Source organism: Tachysurus fulvidraco, chromosome 22 (assembly GCF_022655615.1).
Source record: "Tachysurus fulvidraco isolate hzauxx_2018 chromosome 22, HZAU_PFXX_2.0, whole genome shotgun sequence".
NCBI lineage: Eukaryota > Metazoa > Chordata > Actinopteri > Siluriformes > Bagridae > Tachysurus > Tachysurus fulvidraco.
Window position 1 is genome coordinate 9,244,877 of NC_062539.1, and position 24,734 is coordinate 9,269,610.

Consider the following 24,734-nt stretch of genomic DNA (forward strand, 5'->3'; position numbering starts at 1 on the left):
TTGCTCTTTATTGTCTTAAACTGGGAACAGATTGGATAGATGCTAAAGTGGCAATAAATTAAAAATAAATTATATATTTTTTGTCCTCTTATCTCTAGTTAACAAATATTTTAAAACGTTGTTTGTTTTTGTGAGAGCAATCGCAACAGCACCACCAGCGGTTGTAAGAAAAAAACAAAATGGTATGAAGCAATGCTGTGAGCTAACTTTAACAAGCCCAGTGCTGTGGATTCATACAGCCACTTAGTGACAGTTCATTACAAAGAGTGACACACTCCTTGGTTTTAATCTCCATGTGGGCTAATATCTTCCAGCTTGTTTCATTGACAATTCTATTGAATGTAGGCATGTAAATGACTAATTCTCAAGTGTAATGATGGAAGACAGTTGCCAGACTGAGTACACATTGTTTCAAAATACAACCTGCACAAAAGGACAGATGACAGGGTATAGGGTTAGTTATTTGTTAGGTATGTTTTGCTGGCAAAAATTTAAATATAAATTTAATAAGCTTCACTCTCTGCTACATTTTGAGGCTATGTTGGTTTTCATTCGCTGCTATCCATGTCAACATTTCATTTTCTTTGATTTATGTGCTTTTACTAAACACATTAAACATATCAACATAAGTACATTTTCAACTTTGCTGTATGATAATTATTCATGTTTCTAGTCATATAATGTCACAAAAAGTGGAATGACCTGAGTGGAAACAAAACTACAAAAGAGATTGTTGCACAACAACCTTTACTGTCAATGTTATTTTATAACTCTTATCATCTTATCAACCTTGGATCACAAGGTGAACCTGATAATCCACTGTCAATGGCACTGCTATATGTGTCCATTTCCGGCTCATGTGTTGATAATAAGCATATCTAGAGCTACATATGCAGTCATTCACTCCTTAATTAATGTGACTGCTAACTTCCTTTCAAAAGTACAAATGCAAATACAGAAATACAAATGCATCTTGCACTGTATAACAAATATCCGTGACTGGTGAATTACCGTGCCGGTTTGCCTTAAATGATCTAAACATTTTTTAGGTTTATGGTAGCCTATGTATGTATGTGTTTCTTTCGCTAATTAGTAGGTGCCATATAGAGACAAAACTGATCATATCTGTTATGATTTTACCCCAGCTGAAATTGAGCAACAGTGCAGTGTTGTATAAAGTACTAGAAAGCAATACTTGAGTGAAAGTACAAGTATCGTACTAGAAAAAGACTTTGGTAGAAGTGAATGTCACCTTTTAGAATATTACTCAAGTAAAAGTCTTAAAGTATCTGATATATACTGTACTTAAGTATCAAAAGTAATTTTCTGATATTTAATGTACTTAAATATTTGAAGTAAAAGTAAAAAGTAAAATTTCAGTGATTTTCGGTAGGCATAAGAGCAGGTGTGGTTCTAGGATTTCATCGTTAGGGGGCTTAGATCTCAGTGAGAATTTAAAACAAGAAGTTTTATATTGTATATTATATGACTACATACTGTAGTAAGCCAAAAGTTATGGTATTATTAAATGGCAAAAGTGGACACCAAAATTTTATGCATGATATAATGATGCCAGTCTAGAATCAAATCAGTTCATGTATGTGTGTATGCCAAACCTCCCTTACACATTTCTTCTGATTTTATTTTGTAGTAAGGAGTGACGAAGATGCTTAGTGGAAATATGACAGAGTAAAAGTATACATTTTTTCTAGGAAATGTAGTGGAGTAAAAGTGAAAGTTGATATATATTTAAATAGTGAAGTAAAGTACAGATACGTGAAATTTCTACTTAAGTACAGCAATGAAGTATTTGTACTCCGTTACATTACAACACTGCAACAGTGGGATTTATTTTTTACATTTACAGCATTTGGCAGAAGCCCTTATCCAAAGTGACTTACATTTATCTCATTTATACAACTGGGCATTTGAGTGTTAAGGTACCAGCAGTTGGATTTACTCACTCACTCACTCATTTTCTACCGCTTTTATCCGAACTACCTCGGGTCACGGGGAGCCTGTGCCTATCTCAGGCGTCATCGGGCATCAAGGCAGGATACACCCTGGACGGAGTGCCAACCCATCGCAGGGCCAGTTGGATTTATATTAGTTGATTTTGGTTTTGTTTTATTTCATGTGGCTAAGAGTATTTGCATGCCTATACCAAGTAGCATGTGATTAGTTGTGGTGAGGGGTTGTGGTAGCTCAGTGGTTAAGGTGTTGGGCTACTGATCGGAAGGTCATGGGTTCGAACCCCAGGTCCACCAAGCTGCCACTGCTGGGCCCCTGAGCAAGGCCCTTAACCCTCAGTTGCTCAGTTGTAAGTCACTCTGGATAAGGGTGTCTGCTAAATGCCGTAAATGTAAAAGATGGGTTGGCACTCCGTCCAGGGTGTATAGTCACAGGCTCCCCGAGGTAGTTGACCTGAGGTAGTTCTGATAAGCGGTAGGAAATGAGTGAGAGAGGTGAGTTTGGCTCCTCATTTTTCACCCCTTCAAACAGAGACTTATACATGACTGTATAATTATTTATCCTAATTTTACAAATGTTCCATGGGATTTTTATCTTGTTTTGACACAATGAGTAACATATAGTGTAAGTCTGACATATGAAGTATGTGGAAGACCAAGATATTTTATAACCATTGGTACTGTTGACAGACATAAACTTGTCATTTATAAGGATATTTTTTTCATTTTCAACCCAACACCTGCAGGGTACATGGCTGCACTTATCTCAGGTACAAGGGATATATGTAAACAGTTAGGAATAACAGATCTCTATTTTATCATTACCAACATTAACTGTTTAAAATGTATGTATATTCATGTTCACATAATAAATACATACCACACTTAAAAATCTTTTTTGCACACTTGTGAAACATCCTAGATATAGGACTGCATGTCTAAGAATAAATGGTAACTGTTTCTTGTACTATTACTATTACTATTACATAAAATAATATAGCAATCAAATCTAAGGAAGGTAAGGATAAGGTATACATGGACTATACATAAGGTATATATTATACATAAAATATAAAATTAAGGGTTATACATAACCAGAATAGCTATGATTATATTTATAGTGTCCCATTCCCTGCAAACTTCTTCTAATTAAAAATCATATTTTCTTGATATCTTCAAAATAAGAACAAAATTGATCCCATGTTTTAGCATAGTTGTATAAACTTTAAGCCTATTTGAAAGACATTCACTTGTAATTGTCTGCAGTAAGACTAATTTTCCAGGAGAAAATTTGTCAAATAAATCTACATAAAAAATATATGACGTACTGTAGGGACACAGCACACTCGAAGCAAACATACTGTAGGTCATAATCAATCAAACTTCATGCACAAACAAGGATCATAGTCTGATAAGGACTTTAACAGCACAATCAAAGCAGAGGCATAATAAACTACACTTTTGCCATTGTAGACGTGACCAGATAAAAGGTCAGAGAAACAATTACCAGAATTATTACTCCTTTTTACTGTAAGCATTGGCCAATCGTGTCATCTGATAGTATGCCATCAAGATCCTCCTTCGTTCTTAAGTCTTGCCCCAACTCCCTCGTTTGACAGAATGCTTTGAAAAACTATTAAACAGAACAGCCAGATTAAGATAGCAGAAAAAACTACCAGAAATTACTACAGCTAAAATTTTTTTAGAAGCACTAAACTTTTAAAAAGGGATACAATGGCAAGCCATATGTGGCTTCGCCTTCAAGTATTAGTCTGCATATACGTGACGATCACTGAAGCCTTATTAAGGTATGTTTTTTTATTATAATTTTTATATAATAATCTCATAATTGTTGAAAATATTATTACAAATTATTTATTGCATTGATTTCTTTTTAATTTACAAAGCAAGTCTTCAGTTACTCTTCCTGATTGGGGGCAGAATGCAGGTTAGAATTTAACCTTAATTCTTTTCTGTTTGTTGTCTGATACAGTATATTGTTGTTAAAATCACTGTAGTATCACTGATTTGGTGATTTATTTAACAGGTATACAAGTTGGTCCCGGTTTGCTATTCAATTCATTTCTTAATATTTTTCTACAATGCTTGTATTTGTTTCAGATTATATTACAAAGTGTGACTTTGACAATAATCAATCTCCGTTCTGTGACTGGAGTGCAAAGGGGTTAATCAGAAGCCAAGCAGGACATGGTAACTTGTACTTGGACAGAAATATTTTTTACAAATGCTATAAATTACCATACACACTTTGTAGATTAAGACAGAAACTTAAGAAAGTACTTCATATAATTTAATGTGCATAGACAGTTGCATTTTGAATCTGGTATATATATAATTAGATATGAAGAAATTGTTAGGTTTTCAGGACTTGACAATTAAATGTCTAGAAATGCGTTCATGACATTTACATGTCATGGTATTGTGGAGGAAATTCTGTTCTATTTATCAGAGATAACAGTTCAAGTGAACTTTTCTTAAGTTGCAGAGAAGAACGCAGCAGAGTCCAGGGGAATATCAAACTTCTTTATTCAAAGCACTGGCAAGTGTGAATCAGTTTGTCCCAACCTTAGTCTGAACAGAGTGAGATATTTGGATATGAGGTAGTTTTCTATTTATACATAGAGGTAGACAAAAGGTTTGTGAGTGTGGGTGTGTCTTCCACTGTTCTTACTGCAATCGTGTCATTGCACAAGCAGTGCGATGGGCACGCCGTTATTCTCCATTATTTCCACTCACATGCAGCCTACAATTTTCTTGTCTCTTCAGCCTAGTTTGCAACTGGAAACAGTTCAGTTCCCCTTTGTTACTATTTTGCTGTTCCTAGTTTTTAGTGTGTGAGTGTATTGGTACAGAATGTTCAATGTTCATTTTTGTTATTCACAACATTTTTCTATTACAGTATATGGTATATATTGTTTATATACCATATTTACCATGACATTTACATATCATTAATCATTATCAAAGTAAGTGTTTATAAATGACATTTATTGTTGTCTATATGTTTACACTATATTATTATGAAATTATGAATAGTCATCCCAAATTTGAAAACTAGTTGTTCTTGTGGTAGCAACCCATGCAACTCAGTCAGGCCTACCCTGAAATGGTGACATGGAACCATTTTGTGGGCCTAACACAGGTATGGGATACTGAAATATATAGAAGTTCTGTAGTTAAAATATATTCTGAAACTTTTTTATATTTTTTGAATGAAAAAATGCTTTCTTTTCAGCAAGCCTGGTTATAAATTTTATTGAGTCATATGTCCATAAACATGCTAGTTTTACTCAATAATTCTACCAATATTGTGGCATCATGCTAAGATGCTGTATTACATCGGGGATTGCACTTTCATACACATATATACTTATGTTAAATGTATATGTTTTTGTTAAATTCAAGATAAAGTGAAGTACTTCAGAAACATGCTCACATTGCACACAACACACGGCAGATACATATTTACACGCTATTTGGCAATGCACTGCGGTTAAAAAATTCTGGGAAAACGTTACCGACTCACTATCCAACCTTATGGGTTGTCACATCCCGCTGTCTCGCTCCCTCTGTATATTAGGTGACATAGCCATAATCAATTTAAACAGTACAAACAGTTAATTACTCCTAGTGGCTCTAACTATCGCCAAGAAAACTATCCTCACAAACTGGAAATCGAGGAACGCCATACACATTACAACTTTTGAAAAATTTACTAATAGAGTACATCTCCATGGAAAACTTGTCTACCTCCACTCAAAATAATACATCAGAATTACACCCGTCTTGGTTATCTCTCTTTAACTTCAAACAGTCATGAATCCACTGACCTTCATTGTCTGAAGCCATCCTCAATGATACACCATCATTAATGACATCAATAATCACACATGATTGGGAGGAGGGAGGGTCAGGAAGAGGCAGCAACACAGACTAATAAATATAAATTAAATACTTATTATATTTAAAACTCTCTCTCTCTCTCTCTCTCTCTCTCTCTCTCTCTCTCTCTCTCTCTCTCTCTCTCTCTCTCTCTCTTTCTCTCTTTCCCTTTTTCGCTGCTTATGGAACCTGGTTGGCTGTGGCATACTAGTCCCTGCCATGTGCAGTTCTGATTAGTCGTGAGTGGGTGTGATGTGGGGCCGGGGGCATTGGACTTTCACCCTCCAGCTTGTACTTTTGTCTGATATTTCTTGTCTCCAGCTGGCCCAGCACTTGTCTCGCTGTTTTAATGCATCACATATTAGATGAGGTGCACACGCATTCATTTGGAGCATAATAATATAAAAAAATAAAAGTAAATAATACATAGGGTAAGTGTGTCGTGTGCACATACGTAGGGTAAGTGTGGCGCGGGCGTGGTGGCCTAGGCTTTGCACTGGGCTGGTTCCATGCTACACTCCATGCTTTTTTAATGCATTATACACTAGTTGACAAACATATCATGAGTATAACAATGAAAGCAGCCATATTTATTCCACAAAAAAAAAAAAAAAAAAAACATATACAAAGTACAATATACAATATTATTATTATTATTATTATTATTATTATTATTATTATTATTATTATTATTATTGCTATTATAAAGACTACTATTATCATTACTATTAATGGCTGTAGAAGCATTATTATTACTATTACTACTACTAGTTCTATTGGTCCTCTTTCTGATCCTTTAACCTCCCCTTCATTCTGGATGAAATGAGTATATTTGTAAATATGTTTATCATTACTACTACTGCTAATGCTATTATTACTATTTCTTATTAAAAAAAAAAAGATAAAGTAAATCTCAACAAAATATTTCCAATACTATAATTTATAATTTAATACCACTGGAATTATTTAATCATTGGTTTAATTTTGTCCAAATACAAAATAAAAAGCAGACAGTAAATGTTCGAATAAAAATGTTTCTTATTTAACAGAAACACAGAAATCATTATACAGTATGTAATTTAAAAAATTGTTAATTCTGTTCACTGTTCTGTACATTTCAGAGAAATTCTACCTCTCAAGAGATATTATGAGTCCTGTAACTTGGTTAGAGACTGAGGATTTGTATCTCTCTGGAGACTCGTGTCTTGAATTCTGGTATTACAAGCCAGCGCATGACAGCTCAGAATTGAGAGTCCTGCTAAGTAATGATGATGTCCTAACACAAATCTGGAGCTCTCTGCATACTAAGGGCTATGCCTGGAGGCGGGTGCTCATTCCACTGAGTTACTCAGAGATTCATTTTAAGGTACAATAAAATATATTTATACTATTGCAAAGAACATCTTATATTATTTGCTAGCTTTATGAAAAGGTGGAATGTTGAACACATTTATTCTGTCTAGTAATAATATTCTCCTTTGCTTTAGAATATGACAAAGTTACATATACTTCTTGAAATGTTGTTTTTGCCTACAGATTATTTTTGAAGTTGCACAAAGACAGGGAACAGAAGAAATTGTATTTGACAGAATAGGAGTCCAGCAAGGACAGTGTCGTGAGTGGTTCTGCAATTATATTAATTAACCATTAATATGTAGGACCCCCATTTAGTTCTTTATAATCCTAAGCAATGAGTAAGCAAACACAGGTAATCAGACATCAATCAGGGCACTCAATGTAAATGTATTAACAGGGCTAGAATATTGCAATATACTCTGAATTAATTTTTTTGAAGAAAATCATAATTTGTTTTTCCTTTAAGTTCAAAACATTTATACAAATAGTTAAACAAACAGGTAAAAGTTTTGTTGCTCATTTACAATTATTAAATTTTAACACAATGAAAAGATGTTTATTATCTATATACTGAAAGCTATATATAATGCTAAATCACTGTTTTCACCAGAATCCCAGTGCCAGCCAGACACTCGGTTCTGGACAGATGAATTCACTCAGTGCACCTGTATTGAAAGTCAGCTGACCTGTGCCCAAATTGCTTGTGGGGATGGTCAACCCTGTAGTAAGACTGTTCGGTCTAAAAGGTCAAGTGACTCATTCACATCTGGCACCTGCAAACTTACAAGTGACCTGCGATACACCACATTTGATGGGGTGAAATCCCGTTTTATGGGTCATTGTATTCATCTACTGACGGAGGTGTGTGTTGAGGCTGGAGTGCTTCCAGACTTTGTAGTGGAGGTGAAGACTGAGCAAATAGGCAAATCATCTAAAGTCCAAATCCAGCAGGTTAATCTGAACATACAATATCTAAGAGTGACTCTGCCAAGAAGGAACAAAAGAAAGATCATGGTGAGTGGATTTGCTGCTTTCATTTGTCCATCCAACCACTATGGCACTCATGCAGTTATGAAATGCAGTTATTTGCTGAATCCTATAATAACCTAACGTCACTTAATTTAATGAGGACTTCTGAGGTCAACCACAAGAATGAACAGAATGTTTTAATTAATATCGGCTGCTCTGGTTGGAATAAATTGCCTGAAATTGTGGACTTCCATTAAGCTATATAAATGATCTTTCTTAACTAAGTGATAACTCCACAAGTAATAATTGTTTATTATTATTATTAATATCTTATTATTGTTTAGTATTAACTGCTATTACATGTAAAAGGTAAAACAAAAGTCATTAATTGTTTTTTTATGGTTATTAATTTTTAAGTTTTTCTTTTACGGATATGACTATTATTCACATTTAGTAGACTGTATTGTTTAGTATTGTAAAATGAATACTATTTAGGGCACTAGCTAAATAGTATTGTTAAATGAATACTATTTAGGGCACTAGCTAAATATTAATAGACAGATAAATAATTTTCAGTTCTTGTATTTTTAGGTAAATGGGATTTGGAGGAATCTACCCCTGAGTCTAGGTGAAGACACAATAAAAATTAATGCCCAAGGATCAGCCATAGTGCTTCAGACAAACTTCAACCTGTCTGTTTCCTTTTTCAAAACTGGTGCTGTTGAGGTAACTGTACCAATCCAATATTCAGACAAACTCTGTGGCATGTGTGGCAACTTTAACAATTTAATGGATGATGATAAGAACATACCGGGCGGATCTTCGGTCGAGGACACCCAGATTTTGGGGCAGACTAGGAAGAGTGACAGTTTCTACTGCCAAGACCCCATTGTATCAAGCGGGTGCTCAGAATCTGAGAAGCTGGAATATACAAGCAGGATGTACTGTGGCGTTCTGCTGTCCCAAAATGGCCCCTTCTCAAAGTGCTCTTCTTCACTTGATACCTCAGTCCTCTTCCAAAGCTGCATGTCTGAGATGTGTACTACTAAAGGAGACCATGAGGCCTTATGTGATGTAATGCAGGCAGTTGAAATGTCCTGCAGTGAGGTTGGAATTTCTGTGACTGGCTGGAGAAATGCAACTCATTGTTGTATGTTCCTCAGTATTTTCTACATCATAAAGAAAATTTTTGGTTAATATAAAGACATTCTTTAATTATCCCTGTATGATCCCTATGTTTTTGTCATACACTGATTCCAAAATTACACCACTTCACATTAAAACCACTTTGTTACAGTAATTGACACTCAATTGTTAATGAACCCTAAGCATAATATTTTGTTAAAATAAAATGAGCACAGCTAATGTAAAAGTGACATGAAATAAAACATGGCTGTAATACTTATAGATTTTCATATGTTCTATTTTAGATCTAGCCTGTGGGTCTAACAGCCACTTTAATGCCTGCTCCAGTGAGTGCCCTGCCACCTGTTCTAGCCTGGATGCTGCAGAGGACTGTGGTAGGTGTCAAGAGAGATGTGATTGTGATGATGGTTTCCTGCTTAGCGGAGGAAGGTGTGTACCAATGGAGGACTGTGGGTGCTGGGCCGATGGACAGCACTATGAGGTAAGAATAAAGACACAGCAGAAATAGATAAGCATACAAGTACCACATGTGGCACTGACCATTTTTTTATTCCACAATGAATAATCTATAATTAGTATGATTGTTATGAATGGTTTTTAACACTGCAGTTACAACTCTTTAATTGTGTAACTTTCAGATAGGAGAGAGATTTATGAAGGATGACTGTGAGAGGCAATGCATGTGTGCTGGGCAGGGCAATATTCAATGTTCAACTACATCTTGCCTGGCCCATGAAGTCTGTAAAGTCGAGAATGGTGTAATAGGTTGCTTCCCCTCCAGTCCAGTGACTTGCAGTGTCTATGGTGATCCCCATTACATTACCTTTGATGGCAAGGCCTATTCATTCCAGGGAACCTGTAACTACACCATTGCTAAAACATGTGACACTGGTGGAGTTCAGTTCACATTAACGGCACGAAATGAGGACCTGAGAAACTATACATCTTCATCTCTGAACTCTGTGGCTCTGGATGTGAATGGCTTTCACCTTGCAATCAGAAAGGACAAGCTGGTTTATGTGAGAAATACAATTTTTGTTTTGTTTTGAATATAAATTAGGCCATAGTGTAATATAGCAAATGGCAGAATTAAGAACTAATTTTTTCAAAAAGCTACAATGATATACAATATTCACATAAAAAATCTAACAATCATACAAGAAATAAAAAATAACTGCAAAATTAACAGATTAATCAGATATATGACAGAGTATTACTTAAAAAAACAATATAATGTATTCCTGTGGCTGGTCAAGTCAAGTCAAGAAGCTTTTATTGTCATTTCAACCATATATAGCTGTTTCAGTACATAGCGAAATGAGACAATGTTTCTCCAGAATCATGGTGCTACATAAAACAAAGACAGGGCTAAAGACTTGTAAGTAGTCTTAGCCACATACAGTGCAACTGTGCATCCTGGTGTAAACAGTGCAGGACAAGACAGACAAGACAGTGCAGGACAAAAGACAGTGTAGACTGAAAGTTACAAGACAATACAAAAAGTACAAAAAATACAATACACAAAAGACAATAAACAGTAACAGAAACAGCGCCGACCGACCAGTGTAAATACTGTATGTGAATACTGAATGTTCAAACAATATTTCGTGCAGCAACATTTGAATGAACACAGTTTCTTAGCAGCAGGTCCTTGGGATAATATATAGAATTGTGCAAAAAAAAAACAGCAAATGACTGAAATATTGAATAGTATGTGCAAAATGGCTGAGATATTGTACAATATGTGCAAAAACGGCTGAAATGTTGGACAGTTTGTGCAAAACAGCAGAAAAAAGTGTGCAAAACAGCATGTAAACAGTTTGATGTGTCAGTGTACGTGTTTTGTGAGGGTCTGTGCAGTCCATACAGATGATGTGTGTGTATGTTGTGTTCAGTACAGTTCAGTTCAGTTATTGAGAAGTCTGATGGTTTGTGGGAAGAAACTATTACACAGTCTGGTTGTGAGGGCCCGAATGCTTCGGTACCTTTTTCCAGACGGCAGGAGGGTGAAGAGTGTGTGTGAGGGGTGTGTGGGGTCATCCACAATGCTGTTGGCTTTGCGGATGCAGCGTGTGGTGTAAGTGTCCATGATAGAGGGAAGAGAAACCCCAATGACCTTCTCCGCTGTTCTCACTATTCCGCTGCAGGGTTTTGCGATCCGAGATCATACAGTTCCCAGACCAGACAGTGATGCAGCTGCTCAGGATGCTCTCCATGGTCCCTCTGTAAAACATGGTCAGGATGGGGGGAGGGAGATGTGCCTTTCTCAGCCTTCGTAGGAAGTAGAGAGGCTGCTGGGCTTTCTTGGTGATGGCGCTGGAGTTGAGTGACCAGGTGAGGTTCTCTGCTAGATGAACACCAAGAAATTTGGTGCTCTTGACGATCTCTACGGATGAAGTTGCTCCTGAAGTCAGCAACCATCTTTTTAGTTTTATCCATTTTCAGAGAAAGGTTGTTGGCTCTACACCAGGCAGTTAGTTGTTGCACCTCCTCCCTGTATGCTGACTCGTCGTTCTTGTTGATGAGACCCACCACGGTCGTGTCATCGGCGAACTTGATAATAAGATTCGATCTGTGCATTGCTGCACATTCGTGAGTCATCAAGGTGAACAGCAGTGGACTGAGCACGCAGCCCTGAGGGGCTCCAGTGTTCAGTGTGGTGGTGCTGGAGATGCTGTTCTCGATCTGGACTGACTGAGGTCTCCCAGTCAGGAAGTTCAGGATCCAGTTGCAGAGGGAGGTGTTTAGTCTATGAACAGCATTCGTACATAAATGTCTTTATTGTCCAGGTGGGTGAGGGCTAAGTGGAGGGCTATGGCAATGGCATCGTCTGTGGAGCGGTTTGACGATATGCGAACTGTAGGGGGTCCATTGAGAGTGGTAACTGGGTCTTGATGTGCCTCATGACGAGCTTCTCGAAGCACTTCATAACTATTGGTGTGAGTGTGACGGGATGATAGTCATTGAGGCAGGACACTGTAGACTTCTTTGGGACCATAACAATGGTGGTAGTTTTGAGGAACGCACCTTAGAAACAACTTCAGATTCTGGTCTTCAGGTCAGATTCTGAAGTCCAAAATCCACTGATTTTAAAAATGTTACAGGTGGTACATGGTACAGATTTTTTAGTCTTAGTCTTTATAACACTCATCTTAGATACAACCATAAACATTTCTAAGTGGATGAAATACTTTCCAGAGAAATCACAGCTAGAAAGAACAGTGTGTGTAGTCATGCAATGCATAGACTGACTAACAGTCCATTATAAGTTTAGTGACATGTTCAATGTAGCTATTACTAAATTTGGAATTTTAAGCATTGAACACATACAAGTGGAGTGAAACAAGTGTGCCAGTTCTGTTATACTAAATATTGGCACTTTTGGAACACCACTAATAGTTATGTAGCGGAACACTAAGATGCTGCCATTGAAAAAACATTGTGGAACTTCATTCATGTTGAGATCTTAGTCTATTTTTTTGCAATCTTTGGTATTAGATTGTCACTGCATTAAACTACTAGCAGCTTTATTTTAAAATAATAATGTATAAGCTGTCCTGTTGCTACAGCTCTTTAGCTTATTAACTTGATTCTATGTTCTTTTTTATGTAGGTGAATGGAAGCCAAACTACTCTTCCTTTTTCGCACAGCACCTCAGTGAGTGTGTCTCAAACAGGTCTATATGTGATCGTGGAAACAAAATTTGGTTTGAGGTTTCTGTTCAATGGAAATGACCGGCTATTTGTGCAAGTAGATGAGAGACACAAAGGCAGGCTGTGCGGACTTTGTGGAACCTACTCTGGAAGTCAGTTTGATGACTTCTTGACACCTGGTGGCAGTGTAGTTCCATATCCACATGATTTTGCTAATAGTTGGAATACTCATGACAAGGACTGGCCGTAAGCAGCTTAAGCCTAAATATATATCTAAATACAGATAATGGATATATAATTACTACAAAGTCTAAAAGTACTTAACAGCTATGTGTGTGACTAAGTGTATGAATTACAAGGTCTTTGACATACTTGTATAAGTGTATGACATACAGTACATAAATGTATGACTAACAAAATCCTTTTTTATTGACAGTTGTATCAATGGGTCTGAGAATAAACCTAAATGTTCATCTGAGCTAGAGAACAAGGGATTTCAGGAGTGTAGTAAGCTGTTTGGAGATGCCTTCAAAGCTTGCCACTGGTTTGTGCCCCCGCAGATCTTTGTGAACAGCTGTGTGCAAGACTTTTGCACCTCAGGGGGTGATCAGACTCAGCTATGTACTTCTTTAGAAAATTATGTGGCAGCCTGTGAAGTATCTGAGGTGTTTCTTGGAGACTGGAGGAAGGGAACAGTCTGTGGTAAATATTTTTTTTTTTTTGTTCAATTTTGTTTGGCAATGAACTATTTACAAAGACAGTACTTCTATAATTGTGGTAACTATGCTAAAAGATAGATTTTAATTCAAGACTCTTGATGAAAGCTTGGGTAAATTAAATTCCAATGTTGAAGGAATACGTGTAGCTTAATGGCATATAATGGCATTACAATCTGGTTCAGATTTTGATCATCCTCTTTTATCTTGTAGATGTTCCAACCACACTGCCAACAGTAAAACCAAGCACCCCAACACCTTTACAACCCACCACCCAAATTTCAAGTCCAAGTAAGCCATGGATCTGTGTGCTCAATTATTTATTCTTTGAGTTAACAGCATGGAAACTAATTGGTTATGGATTTAATTACACAGGTTGTTTATGGAGTTGCAACTTTGACCAGGATGAATGTGGATGGGATCAATTAATCCAGGACAGTTTTGACTGGTCAAGATTGTCTGGATCAACACCGTCTGATTTTACTGGCCCAAGCAGTGACCACACAACTGGAAGTACGAGCCTTAAAATTCTTTTGACTGGCAAAAATCTAAATTCAAAAGCTTCAAAAGCGTAGTTAATGGTTAACACTAAAGTTTTAAAGTTATAAAATATAAAAAAGAATTTCAATCTAAATCCATTTGATTATATAACATACTGTATGACTACTACTACTACTAGTAGTAGTACTACAAATCATAATAACAATAATAATTATACTACTACTACTACTACTACTACTATTATTATTATTATTATTATTATTATTATTATTATTATTATTATTATTGTTATTATTGTTATATTTGTATTATTATTTTTTTTCTTCTTACTACTTATTAGGTGGCTTTTACATGTATATTGAGGGTGACGGAGTCTATAATGGTGATTCGGCACGCATGTTGAGTCCAGAATGCAATACTTTGGGTACCCAGTGCATGTCTTTCTGGTATCACATGTATGGTGGGGCATCTATGATGCTTAACATTTACCTGTTAGAAGAGAACCGTGCCACCAAAATATGGTCTATAGCCAATAATCAAGGCAACCACTGGCACCCTGCCCAAGTTGAGATTAACCCAGTAGGACCATTCCAGGTATGTATTGGATAGGAAAAATTCTAGGTTTGTAAAACTGAAATTTATTAGATCTAAAAATACATTTTTGATCTATTTATATTTTAGGCCTAACATTGTCACCTCTTTTACCTCTAAATAAACATTTTAAATTGTATCAATGTATTTGCAATATTCAGATTGTTCCTAGTGATATTATCCTAAACAATGTTCCATTTCGACGGAACTCAACACTGTTCAGGGCTCACACTATGGGAATGCTTCATTGAGGAAGTTTAATGGCTCGGGAAGGACATGTGACAAAGTGATTACGCACCGGCAAGTCCATATAAGGGCATCTACGTTACATTATTCTAGCTTCTTTTCTTCGGGAAGCACTCTGTGTATGTTTGTGTCGATTGTCTGTTCTGTCGGTCTAGTGCAGGAAAAAATATATATATATATATACAAGAGGTGCGGGTGGGGAGGGGCTTTCCCTGGCCATGTCTGACTTTTCATCCATTATAAGGCTTGAAAATCATGGGTATGGGGTGAAGCCTGGTATAGAATAGATGATTGTGAGCTATGTCTCTCCTACATCTCCCGCATGGAAGAAGCCTGTGCCTCCATCCAAGCCTTGCAAAGCTACTTCAGCCCTTGTGGTTAAGGCCTATATGCAGTTTTGCATTCCTATCAGGCTGACCTGCTGAAAGAGGTTGATGGTGGCAAGGGATTGGAACATCAGGGGGTAGCTGAGCTCTGCCAAGCCACAGAACTTGCGCTCCGTGCCATAAAACAGACGCCCGCTTCATAGGCAGTTCAATGGCTGTGCTGGTTGCCACGGAGGTGCACCTGTGGCTCAACTTAACAGAGATTAGAAACAAGGATAGGTTCTTTCTCCTTGACGCCCCGATTTCACCTCAGGGCTTGTTTGGTGACGCATTAAGTACTATTGTCAACAGGCACCAGGAGGTGAAGCGTCAGTCGGCGGCATTCAGGGAGTGGCGAGCAGCCTGGATAAACTTTCAGCGGCACCTAACCCAACCAGGTCCATCATATCGGCCAGAGGAAACCATGATGCTTAAGGGCTGGGGTTCCTAGGAGCATCCTTTTCAAGAAGGCTTCTTTTACTTCCTGCCTTGCCACCTATGGTGCTTCAGGAAGCAGTAGGGTCTGTCCCCGCTCATCTTCCTTGCACATACCTGTACCCTGGGTTAGAACCTGCCAGTGCACTGTTTCAGGGAACTGGGAGATCTACCACAGGTTGACACAACTCTCAGACAACAGGGCAGTGTGGGAACAACTACCAGCCATGTCTCAGTGGGCCCTGGAAGTTCAAGATGCTGGTTTGTAATGATAGACCTCAAAGATGCTTATTTTCACATAGGCATTTTGGCAGAGCACAGAAAGTTCCTTAGGTTCACTTTTGGGGCTTAGTGTACCAGTATTGTTGTTCTTCCTTTTGGCCTTGCCCTTTCACCATGGACATTTATGAAGTGCATGTTCCCTGCCTTGGCACCGCTCCATCTCCAGGGCATCCATATAATGAATTACCTAGAAGACTGGCTCATTCTGGCCCAGTTGAACACTATGGCCGCAAGTTATTGAGATGCTGTGCTAGAACATATGAGGTCTCTAGGCCTCAGATTGAACCCAGAAAAGTGTGTGTTTTCTCCTTCTCAGCTAACCACCTTTCTGGGGGTAGTTTGGGACCCCACTTGCTGGCAAGTCTGTCCCCCGCTTGGGTAGCTTCCATCTTGTCAGCAGTGAAAGGTATTCGGCTAGGCCGAAGCCTCTCTATCACTAAGTATAGATGCCAAATTTATGCCTTTGGGTCTGGGCCATTCCAGCTCTGGCTCAGTTGTGTGGGCTTTCATCCTTGTAGACATCACATCACTTTTATAAGGGTTGCACATTTGTACCCTTTTTATGTGAAGAAGACCCCGGTTCCTGACCTTGGGTCCCACGATTGCGGCAAGTCACCGTCTCCTTCAAGTGGTGGTCTATGGGAGGGTCCTTATCTCTCATGGCACATAAATTGCCTGGAGATGTAGGGAATTTAAGGCAGACTTCCTGTTGAGACAGGTGCTCAGGCCTGGGAAGTGGCATCTTCACCCCCATGTGGTGAATCGTATTTGGCAGATTTCCAGCTAGGTGGAAATGGATCTGTTCACCTCCAAGGAGTCGACCCACTTTCCACTGTGGTTTTCCCTCTCTCATCTGGCCCCTCTGGGCCTAGATGCCTTGGTACAAACATGGCCGAGGCTCCATCTGTATGCCTTTCCCCCGGTAGCTCTGCTTTCACAAGTCAAAGTCAACCTTCACCTAGTTACTCCTTGTTGGCCCTCTCTAGTTTGGTTCATGGACCTAGTCTCCCTCCTAGATGGCACTCCATTGGAGGTTTCTGTCTAGGCTGTATGCTCTGAAGTTGAGGCTTTTTCACCTATGGTGCAATGAGTGCTGTCAGGATCTAGTTCACTGTGCTGGAGTTCCTGCAGTCTTGCTTTTCTCTGGGCCTGTCCCCATCTTTAAAAGTGTATTTGACCGGCATCATTGCAAACCATGAACTTGTCCTCAGGGCATCCTTTGGTAAGCACCCTCTGGTCTCTCATATTTTGTGTATTGTCAGGGGGCTGAGACCTTCCTATAGAAAGTGCCTTCATTCCAGGGATCGCTCTGTGGTCTTGGAGGGGCTGCTGGAAGCCACCTTTGATCCCATGGATTCAGCCTCTGAGAAGTTTGTGACCCTGAAGATGGCTCTAATCCTAGCCTTGGCCTCTCTCAAAAGAGTGGGAGATTTGCAGTCCCTGTCGATCGCCCCTGCCTGCATAGACTTAGAAGCACATCTAAGGCTATCCTACACCCCATAACAGCATATGTTTCTATGGTGACCAGGATGTCGATTTGTCCAGTCATCCTGCAGGCCTACTGTCCTCTAACCCATGAGTTGGTGGAGCAAGAGAGACTGCATTTGCTTTGCCCAGTAAGGGTCTTGAGGACTTATATCCACTGCTCAAGCTCGTGGCATAACTCTTTCTCCCTGTTTGTCTGTTTTGGGACCTGAAACAGGGGTGTAGCGATTTTGGCTCGCGAAGCAAGGTAAATATTTATAAGTAACTATAACGTGTTATAGTGACTTCTAAATATTTTAACGTAAGTTGAAATTAACGGTACTGGAATTAAGGTTACGCTTATTTGGTCTGTTCGTCCGGCGAACAGGCCGTGTGCCTTTATTAATTCTATGAAGGCGGTATCTTCCCGGCCAATAAAGATTCGCTTTCCTTTTACTGTATACCGTAATTTAAATTAAATTAACTGAATAGAGCATGTAGTTCAGACCTGATGTTGCAGGTACCTTAATTTGTGAGCGATATTCAGAGACAAATCACCTGTGGCTCAAAATTATGCCATTTAATGAATGAGACAAACACAACATAAAACTAACTACACAAACAAACAAAAGAAATAGGGAAAACGAAGATTAAAATAAAATAAAACAAAAGAAATTAAAATTAGGGAAAGGGGGGAAGAGACTGGAAAGAAGAAATTAGAGAAAGGAAGGAAAGGGATGGCAAGCTTAGACTCAAAATTAAAACACACCCTAACTGGGAAATCGTCACAGAAACTTAAGTTCACCTTAAGATTCAATGAAAGATTCCCACTTAAAATTACGCATCTAAATTGGTTGGTAAAGGAAACGGTTACTTGCATTGGCTTACTGCACAAGAGTCCGGATGCAACAGAGAAATCTCTGAAAAGTCAGTTAGAGTGGGGTCAGACGTTCTTCCAAGTTCTCCTGAAGATCAGAGCAGTTGTCGTTCTTGGAAGTGAAGCTTGCTGGAACTTCTTTGAAGGAAGATGGAGTCGTCTTGAAGCTGTTCCGAAAGTCTGACCACGGATTAGTGGTGTTTCTGACAATTTCAAGGTCGCGAACTCCACCCATCTTTGGGGAGATGACCAATACTTCGGTCAGGATTTTGGAGGGAAAAACTCCCTTTGTTTCAGGTGTCTGTGTGCGTGGTTTAGCTATCAAACTTTTAGATGACTTTAAAGTTTGATCCAGGGTGTATTAAGATGGTATGGCGCCTTTCGCTCTCTTGTACAATGTTGTTTTCTGACACATGAATAAAATACACCCTTGTCAGGAAATTAAGGAGCAAAAAATTTTAAGTCAGGCAAGCCTTAAAAGAAGAAACACACTACAAAAAGGGTTATAAGAATGAGAACCCTAGAGTACCTTATCTTGGGTTTTATTAGTAAAAGGAATGTCTCATTGTGTTTGTGTGTGTGTGTGTGTGTGTGTGTGTGTGTGTGTGTGTGTGTGTGTGTGTGTGTGTGTGTGTGTGTGTGTGTGAGTTCTGTTTGCGGGCCCCAATGAGCCGCATGGGGTTATCTGGTCTTTGTGGAGACTCCAGACATTCTTGAGCCAGGTGTGGGTATGTGACGCTGTGGAGTGTAGCCCTCAATAAAATCGTAAAACGGGGTGGTCATCGGTTAATTGAGGAGTAGATGTTGAAATTTAGGGTGCCTGGGACATGAAATCTAAAATGAACGGTGCCAGACGCTACAGGGGTAATCCAGTTTCCAAGCAGCACTGGGTAGTGGAGGCCATTACTATGAGGTCTTGCCTTGCCTCTTGGCATCGGTGCTCACTTCTCTAGGGGTATTGCCTCATGCAGTGCCTTAGCCAGGGTTGTTCCCCTTGAAGATATCAGTGCGGTGGTGGGTTGGTCCTCTCTGCACACCTTTAGGTTCTATAACCTGGACCTGGACCCCGCTCCAGGGTCAGAGGTCCTGCAAGGCATTTGATGTTCTGTTCCCAGTCCGCTCATGCTCTCTCACGGCCTCTGGCACAGTCATCAACCAGTCCATGGAGGTATGCTTATAGGCCCATAGCATCAGTCGCTGGCCAAGCCCTGTGCGTCTTCCCGTGCATCATTCAGACAAATAGAAGCTGCAGTAATTTGATCTAGATGCCCTTAAATGGAATTGCTGGCATGCAACCACTTTTTTCACATGTCCTTCCCAAGTCATTAAATTGGTGTTTGTGCACAGAGAGCTTCAGATACAACTTCCTCAAGGAAAAATTCCCATAGCATCAGCCCTGACAGCGTTTTGTTCCCTTTCTGGGAACTGGGTAACATACGTAAACCTGGTGTAGTTTTAACTTAAGTAATGTCATGAATCTAGTTTTTGATTTTCACACATATAAATGTACATGGAAAGATCCATATTAAATACATTTACATAAATTGTTTCAGATTATTGTGGAAGGCATAAGGGGTTCAAATGCTCAGTCAGATGTGGCATGGGATGATGTGACCATAGTAGATGGAAAATGTATAAGTAGCGTGATGCCAAAACCTGAGGTGCCATCACCAACCAGTGGAAACATGTTTGTTACTACCTCAGGTGACTAATCATCAATGATAAAAATAATGAATTTATCACATTGCTAATGTGTTTTAGAGATAATAATAGTGTAAAATAAACTAACTAGGAATGTACAGACTATGTAACTGGTACATAGTTTCTACAATTTTAAATGAGAGAATCAGTATTTGAGTTTATTGTTTTGTTTTATGTTATATGTGTAGTATGTGAAATTGTTTATGACTCAAATTAATTTACTATTTTGACAGTGTGTGGAATGAACTGCAATTTTGAGAACAATCTTTGCACATGGACTCAAATGTTAACTGATGTTTTTGATTGGACGAGACACAATGGTCCTACATCTACAGCATTGACTGGCCCTTCATCTGACCACACAACAGGAAGTAAGTATCCTCATTTATTTAATAACTTTGAACTTTTAAGTGCTTATGCACTATAATGAAATAAAAAAAAGTAGACTCTTTGTTACTGTTTCCCCAAATCATTATACTGCAAATTTTGCTTTAATTTTGGAGGTATAAACTGTCATTTATTGATCATTCCATGCAGTCTAAAAAATGATGGAATTCACCATCAATGCCTCTATTCAATTTACTTCCTCCAACTCTCCATTACTAGCTGGTTACTACCTGTACATTGAGGGAGACAGCGCCACTCATGGAGACACAGCTCGTCTCCTTAGTGAGGAATGCTCTGATGTCCAACCCCAGTGTCTGCAGTTCTGGTATCACATGTACGGGTCTAGCTGGACTATGGGACTGACTGTCTACCTTTTACATGGGAATGTGGCCCAGGAGGTTTGGAGAAAGAGAGAAAACCAGGGGAATGTCTGGCATCAGGCTCAAGTGGACATCACACCCCATAGCACATTCAGGGTCAGTTTAACAACATATTAATTTCAGTGTTTGTACTTGTTTAACATAATCTTTATTCAAAATTTTGAATGTACGTTTTCTGTTGCAGTTTACATTAAAAATAATATAAATAAGCTATTACTGAAGATTGGAGAGTAAATGTATATGTCAATGCTGTGCTTTACATAAACAGACAAGGGACATTTTAAATATTGATCATTTCAATCAAATAACTGATTAGATCTGTCTGTTTAGCAAACTCTAAAATCAATAAAGCTGAAAATCTATCTGTGTTTTTTAGATTTTATTTGAAGGACGCCGAGGAGAGAATACTAGGTCAGATGTGGCCCTGGATGACATCTTAATATACAGAGGACAGTGTGAAGGTGCTTGTTTATTTTTATAATCTTTCATCTTTATTAGTGTTCAAAATTTGGGTTAATTTTATTAAAGCCTTCATATGAACAGAACGTTTTTTGGCTAGTTTGAAGAATATGATGATGATAAATTTGCTATAACTGGACTGGATAAAAAGTACGGTGGCCGAGAAGTGCAAAACGCATTAACAAATCCGAAAACAAAACGACAAATCCGAAAACACATCAACAAATCCGAAAACAAATTAACAAATCCAAAAACACATTATCAAATCCGAAAACAAAACAACAAATGCGAAAACACATTAACAAATCCGAAAACACATTAACAAATCCGAAAACACAATGACAATTCAGACAACCCGGAAACGGTAGGTATAATTTGCGAATGGAAACTTACCGATCATCGGACAAGACACCTGTCATTCACCTGTATATGTTGAATGACAGCTCTCTTGTACAATGATCAGTAAGTTTCCATTCACAAACTATACCTACCTTTTCCAGGTTGTCTGGATCATTGCACGAAACACAATAACAAATCCAAAAACACAACGACAATTCAGACAACCCGGAAGAGGTTGGTATAGTTTGTGATTGGAACACGTACCGATCATTGGACCTGTCACTCGAGGTATACATGAAGTTCAACAGTCTGCCGCAGGTAAAAGTTGGAATGGATGGATGGAATGGATTACTGTGGATTAATTTTGTTATTTTTTAATATTTAAATGGAGAACTTTACACATTACACATAAGATTCCATACCTGTATATCTTGAGTGACAGGTGTCTCGTGCGATGATTGGTAAGTATCCATTCACAAACGATAGCTACCGTTTCCGGGTTGTCTGAATTGTCAGTGTTTTTCCGGATTTGTTAATGTGCATTCGGATTTGTTAATGTGTTTCCGGATTTGTTAATTTGTTTTCGGAGTTGTTAATGTGTTTTCGGATTTTTTTAATGTGTTTTCGGATTTGTTAATGTGTTTTCGGATTTGTTCATTTGTTTTCGTATTTGTTAAATTTGTTTTCGGATTTGTTGATGTTTTTTAGGGTTTGTTAATGTGTTTTTGGATTTGTTAATTTGTTTTTGGATTTGTTAATGCGTTTTTGGATTTGTTGATGTGTTTTTGGATTTGTTAGTTTGTTTTCAGATTTGTTTTGCTCTTCTCGGCCACCATAGAAGAGTTTCCAAGCATTTCTGATTGTTCAAGAATCTTTTATAAAAAGATAGTGTTTGTAGTATTTTTTTTTCTTTTTTTTTGGGGGGGGGGGTGTGTTTTGCATAGCTCTATGTAGAATTTTGAAGAGTTGTACCAGAAGGCCAAGCCAAAGCAACACAGTTTTTTCTCTTGTTTTTTTGAAGATACCACTTTTCCTTCTTACTTCTTAATTAGTTCTACAGTATTTTCATGTAACAGTGGTTCTTAAATTATTATTTTCAACATGCATTGTGTCATCAGGTTAAATTAAATTACATGGAATTACTATGATATTAGTAAAAATGTCTGACAAAACAATTCATTGTGCACATGAAGGTGGATACAATTCAAATATAATATCTCAGCATGTGAATATACTTTAGTAATAGTTATATTTATCTCTATGCTTTTATGATTACAATAAAATAAATTGTACATTAATGAACATGTTCATGGAGGTTTTGACTAATTTTAAACTTTAAATAGTCTTTTTTCTATTCACATATATTTATGTTCATTTTAAGCATTTATTTATAAAATATCTGCCAACAGAATGAAAAATGTCAAGATAAATATGTCATTTTATGACTTTTTAATTTTTTTATTTTTCTGAACTATAGATTTAATAAGCCATCAGACTGTTCACCCTGCACCTGGAAAGCCAGCAATAACCCCTACAATCAGCAGCCCAATAATCAAATCTGTATTTTCACATGTGTGCACATTTGACTGCAATTTTGACAATGACCTGTGCACATGGAGTCAGTTAGCGACTGATGTTTTTGACTGGACGAGACATAACGGTCCTACATCTACAGCACTGACTGGCCCTTCATCTGACCACACAACAGGAAGTAAGCGTCCTCATTTATTTAATAACTTTGAACTCTTCATTGAATGTACGGTAAAACTAAATAAATAATTAAAGAGACTTTGTTACTGTTTCCCCAAATCATTGTAATGGAAATTTTGTCTTAATGTTGGAGGTATAAACTGTCATTTATTGATCATTCCATGCAGTCTAAAAAATGATGGAATTCACCATCAATGCCTCTATTCAATTTACTTCCTCCAACTCTCCATTACTAGCTGGTTACTACCTGTACATTGAGGGAGACAGCGCCACTCATGGAGACACAGCTCGTCTCCTCAGTGAGGAATGCTCTGATGTCCAACCCCAGTGTCTGCAGTTCTGGTATCACATGTACGGGTCTAGCTGGACTATGGGACTGACTGTCTACCTGTTACATGGGAATGTGGCCCAGGAGGTTTGGAGAAAGAGAGAAAACCAGGGAAATGTCTGGCATCAGGCTCAAGTGGACATCACACCCCATAGCACATTCAGGGTCAGTTTAGCAACATATTAATTTCAGTGTTTGTACTTGTTTATGTTCATTTTTGTTCAAGATTTTAAATGTACATTTTATTGTAGTGGTTTACATTAAAATAATATAAATAAGCTATTACTGATTATTGGAGAGTAAATGTATATGTCAATGCGGTGCTTTACATGAAGAGACAAGGGGCATTTTACATATTGATCATTTCAATCAAATGACTGATTAGATCTGTCTGCTTGGCAAGCTTTAAAATCGCTAAAGCTGAAAAATTATGTATTTTTTTTTTTAGATTTTATTTGAAGGACGCCAAGGAGACAATGCTAGGTCAGATGTGGCCCTGGACGACATCTTAATACACAGAGGACAGTGTGAAGGTGCTTGTTTAATTTTATGATCTATATCAGTGTTCAAAATTTTGGTTAATCCCACTAAAGGCTTCATATGAACAGAGGGGTTTCGTGCTAGTTTGAAGATGATAAATTTGCAATAGCTGGACTCTTATGAAAAGAGTTCTCCAAGTGTTTTTGATTGTTCAATAATGCAAACTTTCTAAAAAGATATTGCTTGTATTACTTTTTGTTGGGCACTTAATTTTACATGGTTCTATGTAGTATTTTGAAGAGTTACACCTGAAGGACACGCCAAAGCAATGTTTCTAAAAAAAATGTTTTCATGTTTTTTTAAGATACCACTTTTTCTGCTTACTTTTTTATCAGTGCTACATTCATGTAAGAGTAGTCCTTAAGTTATTATTTTGAATATGCATTGTGTCACCTGTTTACATTCAATTAGATGAA

The 24,734-nt window shown here is 37.9% G+C and overlaps 1 protein-coding gene across 5 annotated transcripts in view; it reads left to right on the plus strand.

Annotated features, from left to right (window-relative positions):
* The first annotated feature begins 3,581 nt into the window (after positions 1-3,581).
* wu:fb63a08 (MAM and LDL-receptor class A domain-containing protein 1) overlaps positions 3,582-24,734 on the plus strand; it is a 35,557-nt gene continuing 14,404 nt past the window's right edge. For 3 of the 5 annotated variants that reach the window (XM_027143255.2, XM_047806672.1, XM_047806675.1), the window contains exons 1-21: positions 3,583-3,778; positions 3,878-3,918; positions 4,092-4,181; positions 6,995-7,239; positions 7,410-7,488; positions 7,840-8,243; positions 8,790-9,348; positions 9,629-9,825; positions 9,983-10,363; positions 12,957-13,243; positions 13,434-13,699; positions 13,927-14,004; positions 14,089-14,226; positions 14,555-14,808; positions 20,028-20,178; positions 20,409-20,546; positions 20,782-21,038; positions 21,319-21,403; positions 23,218-23,451; positions 23,687-23,943; positions 24,227-24,311. In XM_027143255.2, coding sequence (XP_026999056.2) covers positions 3,705-3,778; positions 3,878-3,918; positions 4,092-4,181; positions 6,995-7,239; positions 7,410-7,488; positions 7,840-8,243; positions 8,790-9,348; positions 9,629-9,825; positions 9,983-10,363; positions 12,957-13,243; positions 13,434-13,699; positions 13,927-14,004; positions 14,089-14,226; positions 14,555-14,808; positions 20,028-20,178; positions 20,409-20,546; positions 20,782-21,038; positions 21,319-21,403; positions 23,218-23,451; positions 23,687-23,943; positions 24,227-24,311 — 4,300 coding nt within the window. In that variant the 5' untranslated portion in view covers positions 3,583-3,704. Of the gene's footprint in view, positions 3,779-3,877; positions 3,919-4,091; positions 4,182-6,994; positions 7,240-7,409; positions 7,489-7,839; positions 8,244-8,789; positions 9,349-9,628; positions 9,826-9,982; positions 10,364-12,956; positions 13,244-13,433; positions 13,700-13,926; positions 14,005-14,088; positions 14,227-14,554; positions 14,809-20,027; positions 20,179-20,408; positions 20,547-20,781; positions 21,039-21,318; positions 21,404-23,217; positions 23,452-23,686; positions 23,944-24,226; positions 24,312-24,734 lie in introns of all 5 variants that reach the window. The other 2 variants (XM_047806673.1, XM_047806674.1) reach the window with 2 other exon arrangements.